This window comes from Rhynchophorus ferrugineus, unplaced genomic scaffold, assembly GCF_030347505.1.
Source record: "Rhynchophorus ferrugineus isolate W39M unplaced genomic scaffold, kcgeb_rfMv2 rfM3, whole genome shotgun sequence".
In the NCBI taxonomy this organism is placed as follows: Eukaryota; Metazoa; Arthropoda; class Insecta; order Coleoptera; family Curculionidae; genus Rhynchophorus; species Rhynchophorus ferrugineus.
In genome coordinates this window covers 19,049,115-19,062,277 of record NW_027472582.1, presented here as the reverse complement: position 1 = coordinate 19,062,277, position 13,163 = coordinate 19,049,115, and the positions used below count along the sequence as shown (strand labels likewise).

The 13,163-nt window shown below is 32.9% G+C and overlaps 1 protein-coding gene across 1 annotated transcript in view; it reads left to right on the top strand.

The window, feature by feature from the left end:
- LOC143193635 (dynein axonemal intermediate chain 7) overlaps positions 1 to 12,265 on the top strand; it is a 42,283-nt gene extending 30,018 nt beyond the window's left edge. Inside the window, exon 25 of the mRNA XM_076399962.1 lies at positions 12,103 to 12,265. Within this exon, the coding sequence (XP_076256077.1) occupies positions 12,103 to 12,240 (138 nt within the window). The 3' untranslated portion in view covers positions 12,241 to 12,265. The remainder of the gene's footprint in view (positions 1 to 12,102) is intronic.
- The last annotated feature ends 898 nt before the right edge of the window (positions 12,266 to 13,163 follow it).

The window sequence follows — 13,163 nt, the reverse complement described above, 5'->3', positions numbered from 1 at the left end:
CACTAACATCACCTTCCTTGACGTTAATGCGGTCTCTGCAACCGTTAATGAAATGTTTCTAGGCTACTTTTTCACAAATTTCACAAATAAAAAGTCGGTTCATAATATTTTTCACAATCATGTGGAATCGATACTCTTTTGATATTCAGCAATATGTAAAGGTTCAAAACGGTTTTATAATCGATATTTAGTCCCATAGCAATGTCGCCAGGAGAAATATGGCGTTTTTTAAGAATTTTATATTCTTTTTCAACGAATAGATAACAAGGTCCATCCACATTTTCACTATGAAACTCAGCAAACCAATCCAGACACTGGCGTTAATTTTATACACTCACTTATCACAAAAAGATAAACTTTTAATTTCTCAGGAAAACTTTTCCATTATTATCTTTCGACACCCTAATAATTAGTACTAGTTATTTTCATTCTTGGTGTTATAGTGATGCGTTTTCTTTGGTGCTTTTTTCTTATATATATATATATATATATATATATATATATATATATATATATATATATATATATATATATATATATATATATATATATATATAATTTGCGTGCAATCTATTTCTATATCAATTTTGTTCTGTGTAATTATTCTTCATTAATCATACAAAACCTAAGATTTACAAACACCATTAGAAACTGAGTCACTGAAACTAATTGTTTAATGGGTGACCATCCTATGATACAGTTCGTATCACAAAGATCTATTTCTTGCAACATAAGTTTTAACATAAACTACTTTGAAACTTTTTTGGATTTTTGGACAATATTTTATTTTCGTATAAATCTGCTGATGTATTACATTTAGTTTTATTTTAACATTGAAATAAATTTTGTATAACATTCTATTTTATTCTCTCATTCTAATTGTTGCATCGTATATGTTATGTATCTCTTAACACCTCTTAAAACGTATCACCAAGCATTGTCAATTAAATATGATAACCTTGCGTTGTTATTCACCATTTCTGACCCTTTCCATCTGTTAAGTCACCAGCTCCTAACCCGTTTCTAGATTCCTTAAGAATTTGAGCTACGTTTACATCAAAGTCATCAAAAAATTGTAAAAAAAATGAGGCTAACTATGAACAAGATATATTACATTCGATTGAACAAAGGCCGCCTCGACAATACTGCCTAGGATAAACGTTAAGCTGAATGGAACATGACTTTAACAACCATTTCAGAACTCGAACCTGCAACTGTTGCTAAGATTAGAAAACCGTTGGTGTAATTCATAAACTCAAAAAACTCCTTCGAGAGTATTGTCTAAGATGATCGCCAAGCTGAACGGAAGATGAGTTTAATAAACATTTCAGAACTCGAACCCGCAACTGTTGTTAAGGCTGGAAAAGCATTGGTGTATTAAATCTGATATGCATTGAATCCAATCCCGTTTTCTTCCATATTTGTTTGTAATAACTCGTTATCATCCAAATAGTTGTCATTGATAACCATCGGTACATTTAATTTAATGAACAATTTCTTTGTCTCGTTCGTAACACCAGTTAACACCAGTTTAAAAGGCCGAACTTGGTTTCTTTGCTATTAGAATAGTATCATCTGTTAGATTACCATAAATATAAAGTTATTTTATGGAATATAGTTGATGTACAATAGGAGTGCATGTTTGAGAGTACAGCCCTGAGCATGTCTTGAGGTTCAAATGTGCTCTACGTCTTTTAACAACAGACAAATTTGGCTAATTTTCTGAAATAAAATGTCTTCTAACTCTATTGTCCAAAACCAGCTGCCACATTCAGTAAATCAGATCCAGAATTATTGCCACACGTATCTTATTACTCGTTGAAATTGAAATCGAATAGTTATCACCGGTTCCCAAATATTAAAGTGGTTCTTTTATATACCCATCCTGCCAAAATACATTAATATATTAGATATTCAGCTGTTTTACAGTTTAAATACAAATGTGTAAGATAAAGGATAGTCCAAGAAATACTTCCATTAATTATAGCTTAGATACGCTTAGTACAGTCTTAATGTATTGTTATGTATTATTATTTTTCTTAGATCAATTTACAAAGAAGGCGTGTGCGAAATATATACGCCGATCTATATTTCCCAAATTAAAATTAAATTAAAGTTATTTTTTTGGTTGGAAGCTGTATTTCTTCCACGTTACTGCAATTTACTAATCTCCCTTCATGTTTTCAAGCAAAATCTTGGATCACTTCGTGAATCCATTTGATTTCGAGATCATCATTCATAAGCATTATTAATTACTTGAAGAACTTTGTCTTGGCAATGTTGGAGTATTAGTTAGTTTGATGTTTATTGATGTTATAAGTACAGCACGATATTGGCGCTCCATAAGTCCGAATAAGATTTATTAAACACTGATATTTTGGGCTTTTTGTTGTTGAAGTTGTTCAGCTTCTGCTTTACAATTTAATCCACCATCGAGATGGATATCATGATATTTCGCTAATTCTGCTTAAGAAATTAGACAGCCCTCAAGTAACAGTATCTATTTGATAATAGATAATTTGTTTAAGTATGTTTTGTATCATACAGGTACGTAGTAAGTCGTGACAAGAGTAATGTCAATAATTATGCACATTATTTTAATAATCATGAATAAAATATATTAAAATACTAATTGATATAATCCTAAGTTATTACTACCAGTTAAAGTTCATTCATCCATTTAAAAATTTTTTTTTTTTTTTTTTTTTTTTTTTTATAATTATATACATTGTTACTAGTCGTTGCCGACTAACCTACAATTTGTCCTTATAATAGCTTAAATCTAGGTATATATCTAATAGGACTCATCAGTCCTACATAGTCTCTAACATAATAATAATTGTTTTAACACTTTGAGTTTTTTCTAATGCACCTCACTGCACTACAACACACTACACAAGTTCAAATGGTTTGGTCCTTTTGAGTCTGCGTCCGGTTTTGGTGTTGTCCAAGAGTTGTAATACTTCGAAATTAACATGAGAGTGAAGTCTCTCCTCATGTCTCTTTGCAATTCTTTTAATTTCTTGATTGACAGTCGGTATCTGAAGATCTCGATGTAAATAAATGTTCCGGTAATATCTGGGTGCACCTACGATGCTTCTTAGGACTTTGTTCTGGAAAACTTGTATTAGATTTATGTTGCTTTTTGCGGAACATCCCCATAATTGTATTCCGTATGTCCATATAGGTTTTAATATTTGTTTATATAGAAGTAATTTATTATGTATAGTTAATTGAGATTTTCTTCCAATTAGCCAATACATTTTTCTATATTTTAACTCAAGTTCTTTTCTTTTCTTTTTGACATGTTCCTTCCACCGTAGTTTTGCATCAAGTGTCATTCCGAGATACTTAGCATTATTGCTGTATGGTATGACAGTGTGGTTTATGGTCAATGGTGTAAGCGCGGCCTGTTTATAGGTGAATTGAACATGCACAGATTTGTTTTGGTTAATTTGTATTTTCCAGATTTGGGTCCATTTATTTATAGCGTCAGTAGCCTGTTGTAGTTTTCGGGTTGCTTCTTCGCTATTGATTCCGACAGCAAGAATAGCAGTATCATCAGCAAATGTAGCCATTGTAATGTTTTCGATTTGTGGTATATCACATGTATAAAGTAGGTACAGAATTGGCCCCAGTACACTTCCTTGTGGTACACCTGCTTTAGCTTCTTTTATTGTAGAGTAAGCTTCCTCTTGTTTCACTCTAAACATTCTGGCTGTGATGTAAGATTTTAATAGTTCGGTGTGTTGCTTCGGTAATATTTTCTGTAGCTTATGGACGAGGCCTTTGTGCCATACCTTGTCGAAAGCTTGTGCTACATCTAAGAATACAGCTGAGCATACTTTATTATCTTCATAGGCTTTTTCAATAACATCTGTTATTCTATGCACTTGATCAATCGTTGAATGTTTGGTAATAAACCCAAACTGGTGTGTTGGTATTAGGTTTTTTCTCTCTATAATTGGTTTTAATCTTTTCAAGAGGAGCTTTTCAAATACCTTAGCTATCATCGGTAACAGTGAGATAGGTCGATAAGCTTTTATATCATTTGGTGATTTTCCAGGTTTTGGAACCATTATTATTTCAGCCATTTTCCAAACGTCTGGGACATATTTCAGTCGAAATGCTGCATTGATTAAGTTAGTGAGCTTTATAATACCCTTTCTTGGCAGATTGTGCAGCAATTGCCCTGTTATTAAATCATAGCCTGGTGATTTATTTGGCTTGATGTTAGTTTTAATAACGTTGGTGACTTCTTTCGGAGTTGTTAATTGAATTGTCGAATTTTCGCCGTCTATGTCCGGTAAAGTATGTTCAATTTCACTTTCGTTTGGTTTGAAAGTTTTCTCTAAATGGTCAGCGAATGCTTCTGCTTTCTCCAGGTTGCTGCGTGCCCAACTTCCATGCATGTTTCTTATCGGAGGACTATGTAGACAGGATCGTTTTAGGTATTTAGTGGCTTTCCAGAGCGAGTAGTCTGTGTTCTTGTCATCTGTTAAATTTCGTAGATAGTTATTTATGGAATTGTTTTTAATTTCCAAAATTTCCCTCTTCAACCTTTGTGTTATGTTGTTTAAGATATTCTTATTTTCAGGTGTTCTATTTTGCTGCCATTTTTTCCGTAGTTTTCGTTTTTCAGCTACCATTTCCTTGATTTCTTTCGGGTAATTTATTCCTTTGGTTGAAGTTTTAATTTCTGGAGTGTTATTCCAAGCAGCCTGTTGGATGTCTGCAACGAATTTTTCGGTTTCATAATTTAATTGGTCTTCTGTCTTAAGGGGAACATTTAGTTGAATTCGATTGTTTATTTCTTCAACAAATCCTTCCCAGTCTGTCCTCTTGTTGGTTAATGTTGGATTTTGTTGTTTTCTTATAATGTTTTCACTCAGCGTCAAAATCACAGGTGTGTGATCTGAACTTAAGTCAAAATTTTCTTCAACTTCCATGTAGTTAGTGGTTATGTTTCTAGCTATAAAGAAGTCTAACAGGTCTGGAGTTTTCTCTGGATCGGTAGGCCAATAAGTTGGTTTTCCTGTCGACATGTAACTGCACCCTAGCTCAGCAGCTGCTTTATGTAATTCATTACCTTTAGTTGTCGTCATTCTAGATCCCCATCTTGTATTTTTAGCATTGAAATCACCACCGATTATAAATTTTTCTCCTAGGTTGTTTAGAACATTCAAGTAATTTTCTTTTTTTTTGGTTGTATCTTGGAGGGCTATATATGGAAGCTAATGTAACCCTGTATTTGCTAGATATAACAGTTACTGCCGTTACCTGATTTTCTGCTAAACTGAGTCCGGGTTCTTGATGATGGCATATATTATTTTTTATTATTATTGCACTTCCTCCTCTTGCTGTGTTAGCTGGATGAATGGTGTGGTAAAAGTAATATCCTCTAAATTTAATAAAGGATTCCTTTGTCAAATGGGTTTCAGATATTAAGCAAATATCTATTTTTTGCAATTCTAGGAATACTTGTAGGTCAGCGTGATGTTTCTGAATCCCATTAGCATTCCAAATTGCGATGCGGATGTCTTTACTTGCCATTTTTAGTTCTTGAGGCCACCGCCCTATTGTTTTCGAGTTTAAGTAATCTTTCAGAAAACGATTCAATAATCTTTTCCTGGTTGTCCAGCTTTGCTATAAGTTTCAATAGCAGTTCGTTGGTTGTAACGTCTTCTTTTTTTGTTTCTTTTTGAGCGGTTTGGTTTATGCTTTGAGCATAGGTCATTTCATCGTTGATTTCGTTGTACATTTTTGGTTGTTTATTTTGAGTCACTGTTTTTTGCTCTTTAGCCTGACTGATTTTATTTCTTCTCTCTTGGAATGTTTTCGCAACTACGCATCCTCTGTAGCTTGCTGGATGCGCTTCATTGCAATTCGCACATTTCGCTTTTGTTCCTTTGGGTTTTTTGCATTCTCCCGTGATGTGTTTTCCTGAGCATTTTACACACCTTGGTTCCCTTTTACAGAATTTTTGTGTGTGTCCATGTAATTGGCATCTCTTGCACTGTGGCACAAGATTTGCCTTTCTAAGAGGTTCTATTTTTACTTCGACTCCTAGAATTTGTTTAATTTCATAAATTGCTTTTATGTCCGTGTTATGTTGGAATGATAACATAAACAGTGGTAAAGGCTTCTTCTGGACAACTATTTCTCCATTGTTATTTTTATTTCGTTCTTTTTTCAGGATATTTGTGACGTCAGTACATTTAAGTCCATTTTTTATTAACTCTTCCACTATTTTAGTAGTTTTAGCTGTCGGTGGAAGCCCTCTTGCCATTACTTTAATGTCTCTGGTTTGCTTATCTTCATACGAGTGCCATTGTAATTTTAGGAATTCCAAGCACTCAGCAATTTTCGTAAAAGTTTTACGACATTCGGCGTTTAATTTGATTTGTCCATTGTTTAATGTTGTTGCTCTAAATAGTATATTATTTGTTTTCATTGTTTCATATAGCAAGTCAAAGTCTGTGACATTACTTACTATAATTGGAGGTGGTCTCGGCACTTTTATTTCTTTATTCAATTCTTGTGCTTTAATGGTTTTTGGTTGTTGTGGTGAAGCTTCAGGTGTGTAGTTTGCTTTTCGTTTCTTATTTCTTTTAACTGTTATCCAGCCTACTTCTTTTTGCAATTCTTCCTCGTCTGTTTCATAGTTTACAGGCAATTTGTTTTCAGTGCACTGGTTCACTACGGGAATGCTAGTTGGATTGTATGTGTTTTGGTTTTTTATTAGGAGTTGTAGTGCATCTAATTGTTTTTGCATATTTGTTAGTGCAATTTCCAGATTCCGTCGGGCTGTTTTTTCGTTAATATACGCATTATAGAGAGCTTGCTCATTTTGCGTTCTCTTATGGTTTTCTTGACAAAAGATTTGATTCTGTTGTGCCAGATAAGCTTCACCTGACGTTGAGGATTGTGTTTCCATCTCATTTAGTCTCTGGTTCTCTCTATTAATCATTTTTATTTAATGAATAGTTTAATTCACGTTTTTACAAAAATTTCAGTACCGGTATTTGTTTCAGAACCGTTATAACGCCGCATTTGTGGTACAGATGATGCACCTCCGACCCTTAACAGCCCCCAAAATTTTACCTTTGTTACTTTATTGCAGTGACCATCGTTTTAAACACATTTTCACTAAACATTTAACGCGCAGTTTTAACACTGTTATTGTCGTCACGGTTTTTACTTATTTTTTAAAATCGCATTTGTGGCACAGGTAGTACACTTTCAAATTTATTACACTGACCGTCGCTCCAAACACGTCTTTACTCTACGAAGGTCGAACGACAACTTCCATTTAAAAATGATTAGTATTTACAAATATAGATAGAATCCAATTAACAAATTGAACATAGCTATAAATAAATTAACCAACAAAATTAACAAGTAAACCAATAAGATTATTATTAGATTTTCTTATCTACTTTTCTCTAATAATTCACCTACATAAGTTACAACTTTTATTATTTATTGATATTTAACAGTAACAAATAGTACCTAATAATGTACAAATAATGTCACTGTTTCTATTGTTTTAATTATGAATCTTTTAATTCGTAATATTTTCCTTGCGATATTTGTTCACAAACATTTTCTAAAATATATATTTAAAAAATTATATGCCTAATAATTCAGGAATAAAGTTTTCCTATAAACTAAAGTTCAACTCCTAAGTTTCTAGAATATAAATCAAAAACATTTTGCGGCAAATTAACTGACAACATATAAACATTAGTCACAACACTTTTACTTCATACGCTAAATATTGGTCTTTTGTGACAAGTTTTAATTTTATCCTTGAATATCAAAAGATTGTCATATAAAATCCCATCCAATGATCCCTACCTGTGTTGCAACAAAACACAACAACTTCACATAATAAATAGGCTGAAAAGTCTCGGGCCTAACACATAGATTGTAATAGTTTTATTGCATTCACCGCTTTTCAGTTAGTATTAACCTTCAAAGAGTTGTTAAAATTATTAAAATTACATGATATTCTACACATAAGTTTGTGAGTTATTGTGCTAAGAGTGACACTATTTTTGTTATTTTCAAACAATGGATCAAAAACAATTTCATGTTTTAAATTTTCACTGTTTCTTGATGGGAAAAAATACCGTTCAAGCGAAGCAATGACTTGAAAGGTGTTATAAGGACTCCGCTCCTTCCGTAAAAATAATAAAACGTTCGTTTGCTGACTCCAAACGTACTCGTAGAGACACCGATGATGCGGAGCATAGTGGACGTTCAAATGAGGTGGTAACATCAGAAAACACCAAAACAATCCACAAAATCGTTTTGAGCGATCGAAAAGTGAAGTTGCGTGAGTTAACTAACATCATAAAGATACCAAAAGAACTTGTTGGTTTTATATTGCATATATTGCATGAGCATTTGACAGTAAGAAAGCTTTGTTCAAAGTGGGTGCCGTGTTTGCTCACTGTTGACCAAAAACAAAAACGTGTTGTTAATCTGAGCAGTTTTTGGCCATGTTTAAGCGTAACAAACCACAATTTTTGCGTCGATATGTGACAATGGATGAAACATGGATCTATCACTTCACTCGGAAATCAAAACGATCGTCATCTGAGTGGACAGCAACTGAGGAAACTCGTCCAAACGCGCCGAAAGTACAACAATCAGCTGGAAAGGTTATGGCCTCGGTATTGGTTATGTGCGTAATGTAATATTCATCGAGTATCTTGAGAAGGGAAATACCATCAACAGTGAATATTATATAGCTTTGTTGGAGCATTTGACAATGGGAAAACTACATGAGTGGAACTTCGATTGTTCCCACATTCACCGTATTGGCCAGATTTAGCTCCCAGTGGCTACTGGCTGTTCGCAGAAATCGCCTCAAAAAATTCTCACCGGTAATAAATTATCGCTGAAACTGACGAATATTCTGAGGCAAAAGATAAATCGTTCTACAAAAGTGGTATTGAAATGTTAGAGCGGCGCTAAAATGATTGTGTGACTCTTGATGGAGATTACATTGATGAATAAAGCCAATTTAAAACAAAAAAAGCGCGTCTCCTTTGTTACGCCCGGTACTTTTCAACCCATGTGTTTGGTGACAATACACAGATACAGACCATAACAAAAGGTCAACAATCAGTTGGATGTAAACGAGAATTATGGTGAATAAAACATCATGCTATAAATTTAAAATAATGTATTTGAATCGAAAACTGAGGAAGAACGGTCACTTTAGAAACAGAAATCTGAACATGAGGAAATCGGAAGAAGCTACGTCTGGCGAGTACGCTGGATACACAACAACACTTGAAGCTTATATGACCGAGCGTTGTCGTGTAAGAAGATGACTTTTAGTCTGTCATTCGCTATTCTTGTTTTTTTTGCAACAGTACGCCGTACAATTTATACATTAGATATCTGCTATAATAGTTTCTTTTGGCTTTAACACCTCGTAAAATACTACAACTTGGTAATTCCACCATATGCATATTAAGACTTTATTGGCATTAGTATTCCATTTCGGTGTCGATACAGATGGCTCTTCTGACTGACACTGACAATTTTCATCACCAATCATATTAGGCCACAAAAAATTCTTATTTTATTCCAGAAACCACGATGTTGAAACCATTCGAAATGGCACTCCTATTAATGTTTCCCATTCCATCGCATGTCAACGTCTGGAAACAATTTACTTGTTAACTACAAAGTTATTAAAAGATTTGAGCTGGATTTTCGTTCAATAAATCTTTAAAATCGTTAGAATCAAAATCTACCATTAGGATATGAGGGAGTGTTTCTTAAAAGTGCTTGATAGCCTTCGGAAGTAAATTCCTTCAATTGAAAAATCAAACTTTGAGCATTCCATTATTGCCGTCTGTACACTCTGAATAATTCAATAATACTAAATGGAAAACTGTTATTTTACTTAGAGAAATGCTAAGAACCATTGAATTCAAGTTAGGTTAAGTTGTTTAAAAGTTGTTTCTTTGCATACTTCGCTTAATAAATATCACTGATCAAAATACATACGAAACAATTTCGAAATGGTTTTATAGACAGTTAAACAAAGGAAATAACGATACTTATATGCCCATTACAAGGAACAACTATTCAATGTAAGTCTGGCGCTTTTGGCATTACGGGTAAGATATTAAGATACTCAACTGCCAAAAACCTCATGATCACGCTAGCCGTGGTCCGTAGTTGGGAACCTCCGTTAAATGGTAGGTTCAGTCCGTAAAAAAACTAAGAGATTAACTGAAATATATTTAATTACAATATTGTAATATATTACGATTGATTTTTATGGATTTTTGTTAATTCAAAACTTATTTTAAGGCCGGCTTCGTTGGCGTAGTGGTTAAGGCGACAGGAGTATCCTCCTACTGTTGCGATAGTCACGGGTTCGAATCCTGCTGAAGCATGGATGTACTCTATGTTTGTGGTTGTAATTGTAAATATCTTTATAGGCAACAATGGGAAATCCGACAAAGAATAACTATTCCAGCCACGCCAGTAACTAGGCTGGGTAACGCCGAATGTCTTCTGGGATGATATCTAAATTAGTCGCTCTCTAATCGGTAGGATTAATGCCAAGGACCGTGGTTCGGAGCCCACCTCGAGTCCAGATAAACCTTCGTCGATAAAAAGGAGACTTTAAAATATTTAAAAAATCTTTTTTCAATTGAATTGAGCTAGTCACTACTGTTTCTCCCGTATCCGACACCATTTGGCAAAGAAAAATGACACATCTTCTAAAGCTAACGAAACTATTAAAAGGGACAAGGTCAGATAAATACGACCGTTATAACTTTTATAACAATTTAACTCTTTCCAATTTCATAATACTAAGGAAGCATATTGAGGCTTTATTGCTTGTATATGTTAATTACCATTTTCTTAAAGATTCAACTGATCTTATTAAAACTATTCAATCTCTAGTAAAGAGTGTTTGGTCAACAACTGGCTATTAACCTGATAGTGTCCTTTTACCAACTATAGGTTTATCTGGACTGGACCTAAAGTTTAACGTGGGCTCCGAACCTCGGACCTCAGAATTAAGCCTACCGACTAGCAAGTGACCAACTTTAGAAATCATCCCAGAAGACATCCGGTCTTACCCAACCTGGTTACTGGCGTGACTCGAATCATTTTCCTTGTCGGATTTTACACTCTTGCCTAGAACATTCACAAATTTTAAACAATCACAAACATAAATGTATGACCATGTCCCAGCAAGATTCGAACCCGCGGCTATCGCAACAGTAGGATAGTCCTATCGACCCTCTACCACAGCACCACCAGGCCGGCTATCAAAAATTTTAAATAATATTTTCAAAAATTTAATATTAAAATATATTTTCATTCTATCATCTTTCTTGGTATTTCTGATCCTGATGATATATAATACGTATTTACTACATCAACTTGTTGGGATATATATTAAGTACTAGGGATGCCGAAAAAATATCGATATATCCATATTTTTTGAAAAAAATAAAAATATTTTTAACCGATATTTTTTGACCGATATATCGATCTTTTTGTTAGCCGGTATTTTTCGATATTTTTTCCAAAAACATTAGATATATATCTTAAACATTATAAAAACCATATAATTATTTAACTTTTTAAATTGGTACTTAATTGTAAGGTTTTATTAACAATATCAATCTGATATTGTAAACTGCAAAAAAAATATTAATTTTTTTTTCTCTGTTAGTGTGTAATATCAATATTTTTCTCGGCGGTCCACACCCCTATTAAGCGCTATTACTATACATTCTTATATTAAACGTTTTCTACGATTTTATTTATTTAGGATTCAGTTATATTTCCGTGCTCAACTAATATATAAAGTATAAGACATAAAATAGTCATTACCTCAAGATAGGTATTTTCTGAAATACGTAATATAATTATATAATTTCAAAAATCTCAATAATATACTATTAACTAACATAATAATCACATATTAAGCTAATAATATTATTTGTTCAAGCTACGTTCTGGCTATATGGCCAAACTTGTTATTGCGGTAAAAAAACCAATTAAAATTAACTGTTGTTGTCTATCCGTTAAACAATGTATCTATTTTAGTTTTGCGCTGACCTGTATCACCTTATGAAATCAACGAGCGGCATTTTCGTACGGAATAAGGTAATGAAAGCTTCTAAAGAAAGTGTTTATACCTTGGCACAATTCCTAATCTCCACGAGAATTCTCAGTTTTTCATAAAACAAGTTAAATAAACATATTTAGACGGAAAAATCTGTGTTTCTTTTATTCGCATACATTTATTATGACACCATATAAACGTTTCGGTCGTTTTTCCAACGGCATACATAAAAATATACTTCGCGCTGTCATTGTAACAAAATCCAATCGAAATATTTGACGTTTAGAAAGTAGCAGGTGTTTTGTTAACGTTTTAGTACGCGACATTTTCTTTAGTTAGATGTACCCAGAAGTCGATGACAGCAAAAGCAGGAAGTAACACGTACGGTTTCGTAAATAAAAAAAGAAATAAACGCTATTTAATTGTCTACTATTAAAAATAAATCTGTTATGTATACATAGTTTAATAACTGTCATAAACATTTGACATTGATTAAAATAGGTTATGTGTAAAACAATAATTAAAATAAAGTCTAAAATCTTAAATGTATATCACAGGAGGTGTAAATATATTTCAACGCATACTTGATTAATCGTAAGTATAATACAATAAAATAATTTCATATTTTTATTAAATTTATTTTAGATATTCATACCTTAATAACTATTATAAATATTAATCATTACTAAAAAAGAAATATTTAAATATCTTATAAGGACCAATATTAGTATCAAATTATATATTCTGTAATTACTAATATATAAATTTTGAACATGCGTCTTATTTGCTATATGAATAATTATATAATATCGTATAATTTCCCTTCCAACGTATGTCGTTCTCAACCTCTTTTATGAGAGAATGATACTCAAATGATATTCAAGAAATGTGATACTGAGCGATTAGCAAACTACAACTTGATATTGATTGACTCGCATATTATAATTCTGAGTTAAACTTTAATTAAATTGTATTCATCATAACATCTAACAATCTTAGTAATCTGATATGTTATCATGTTATATCCATGTTAGCTGCTATA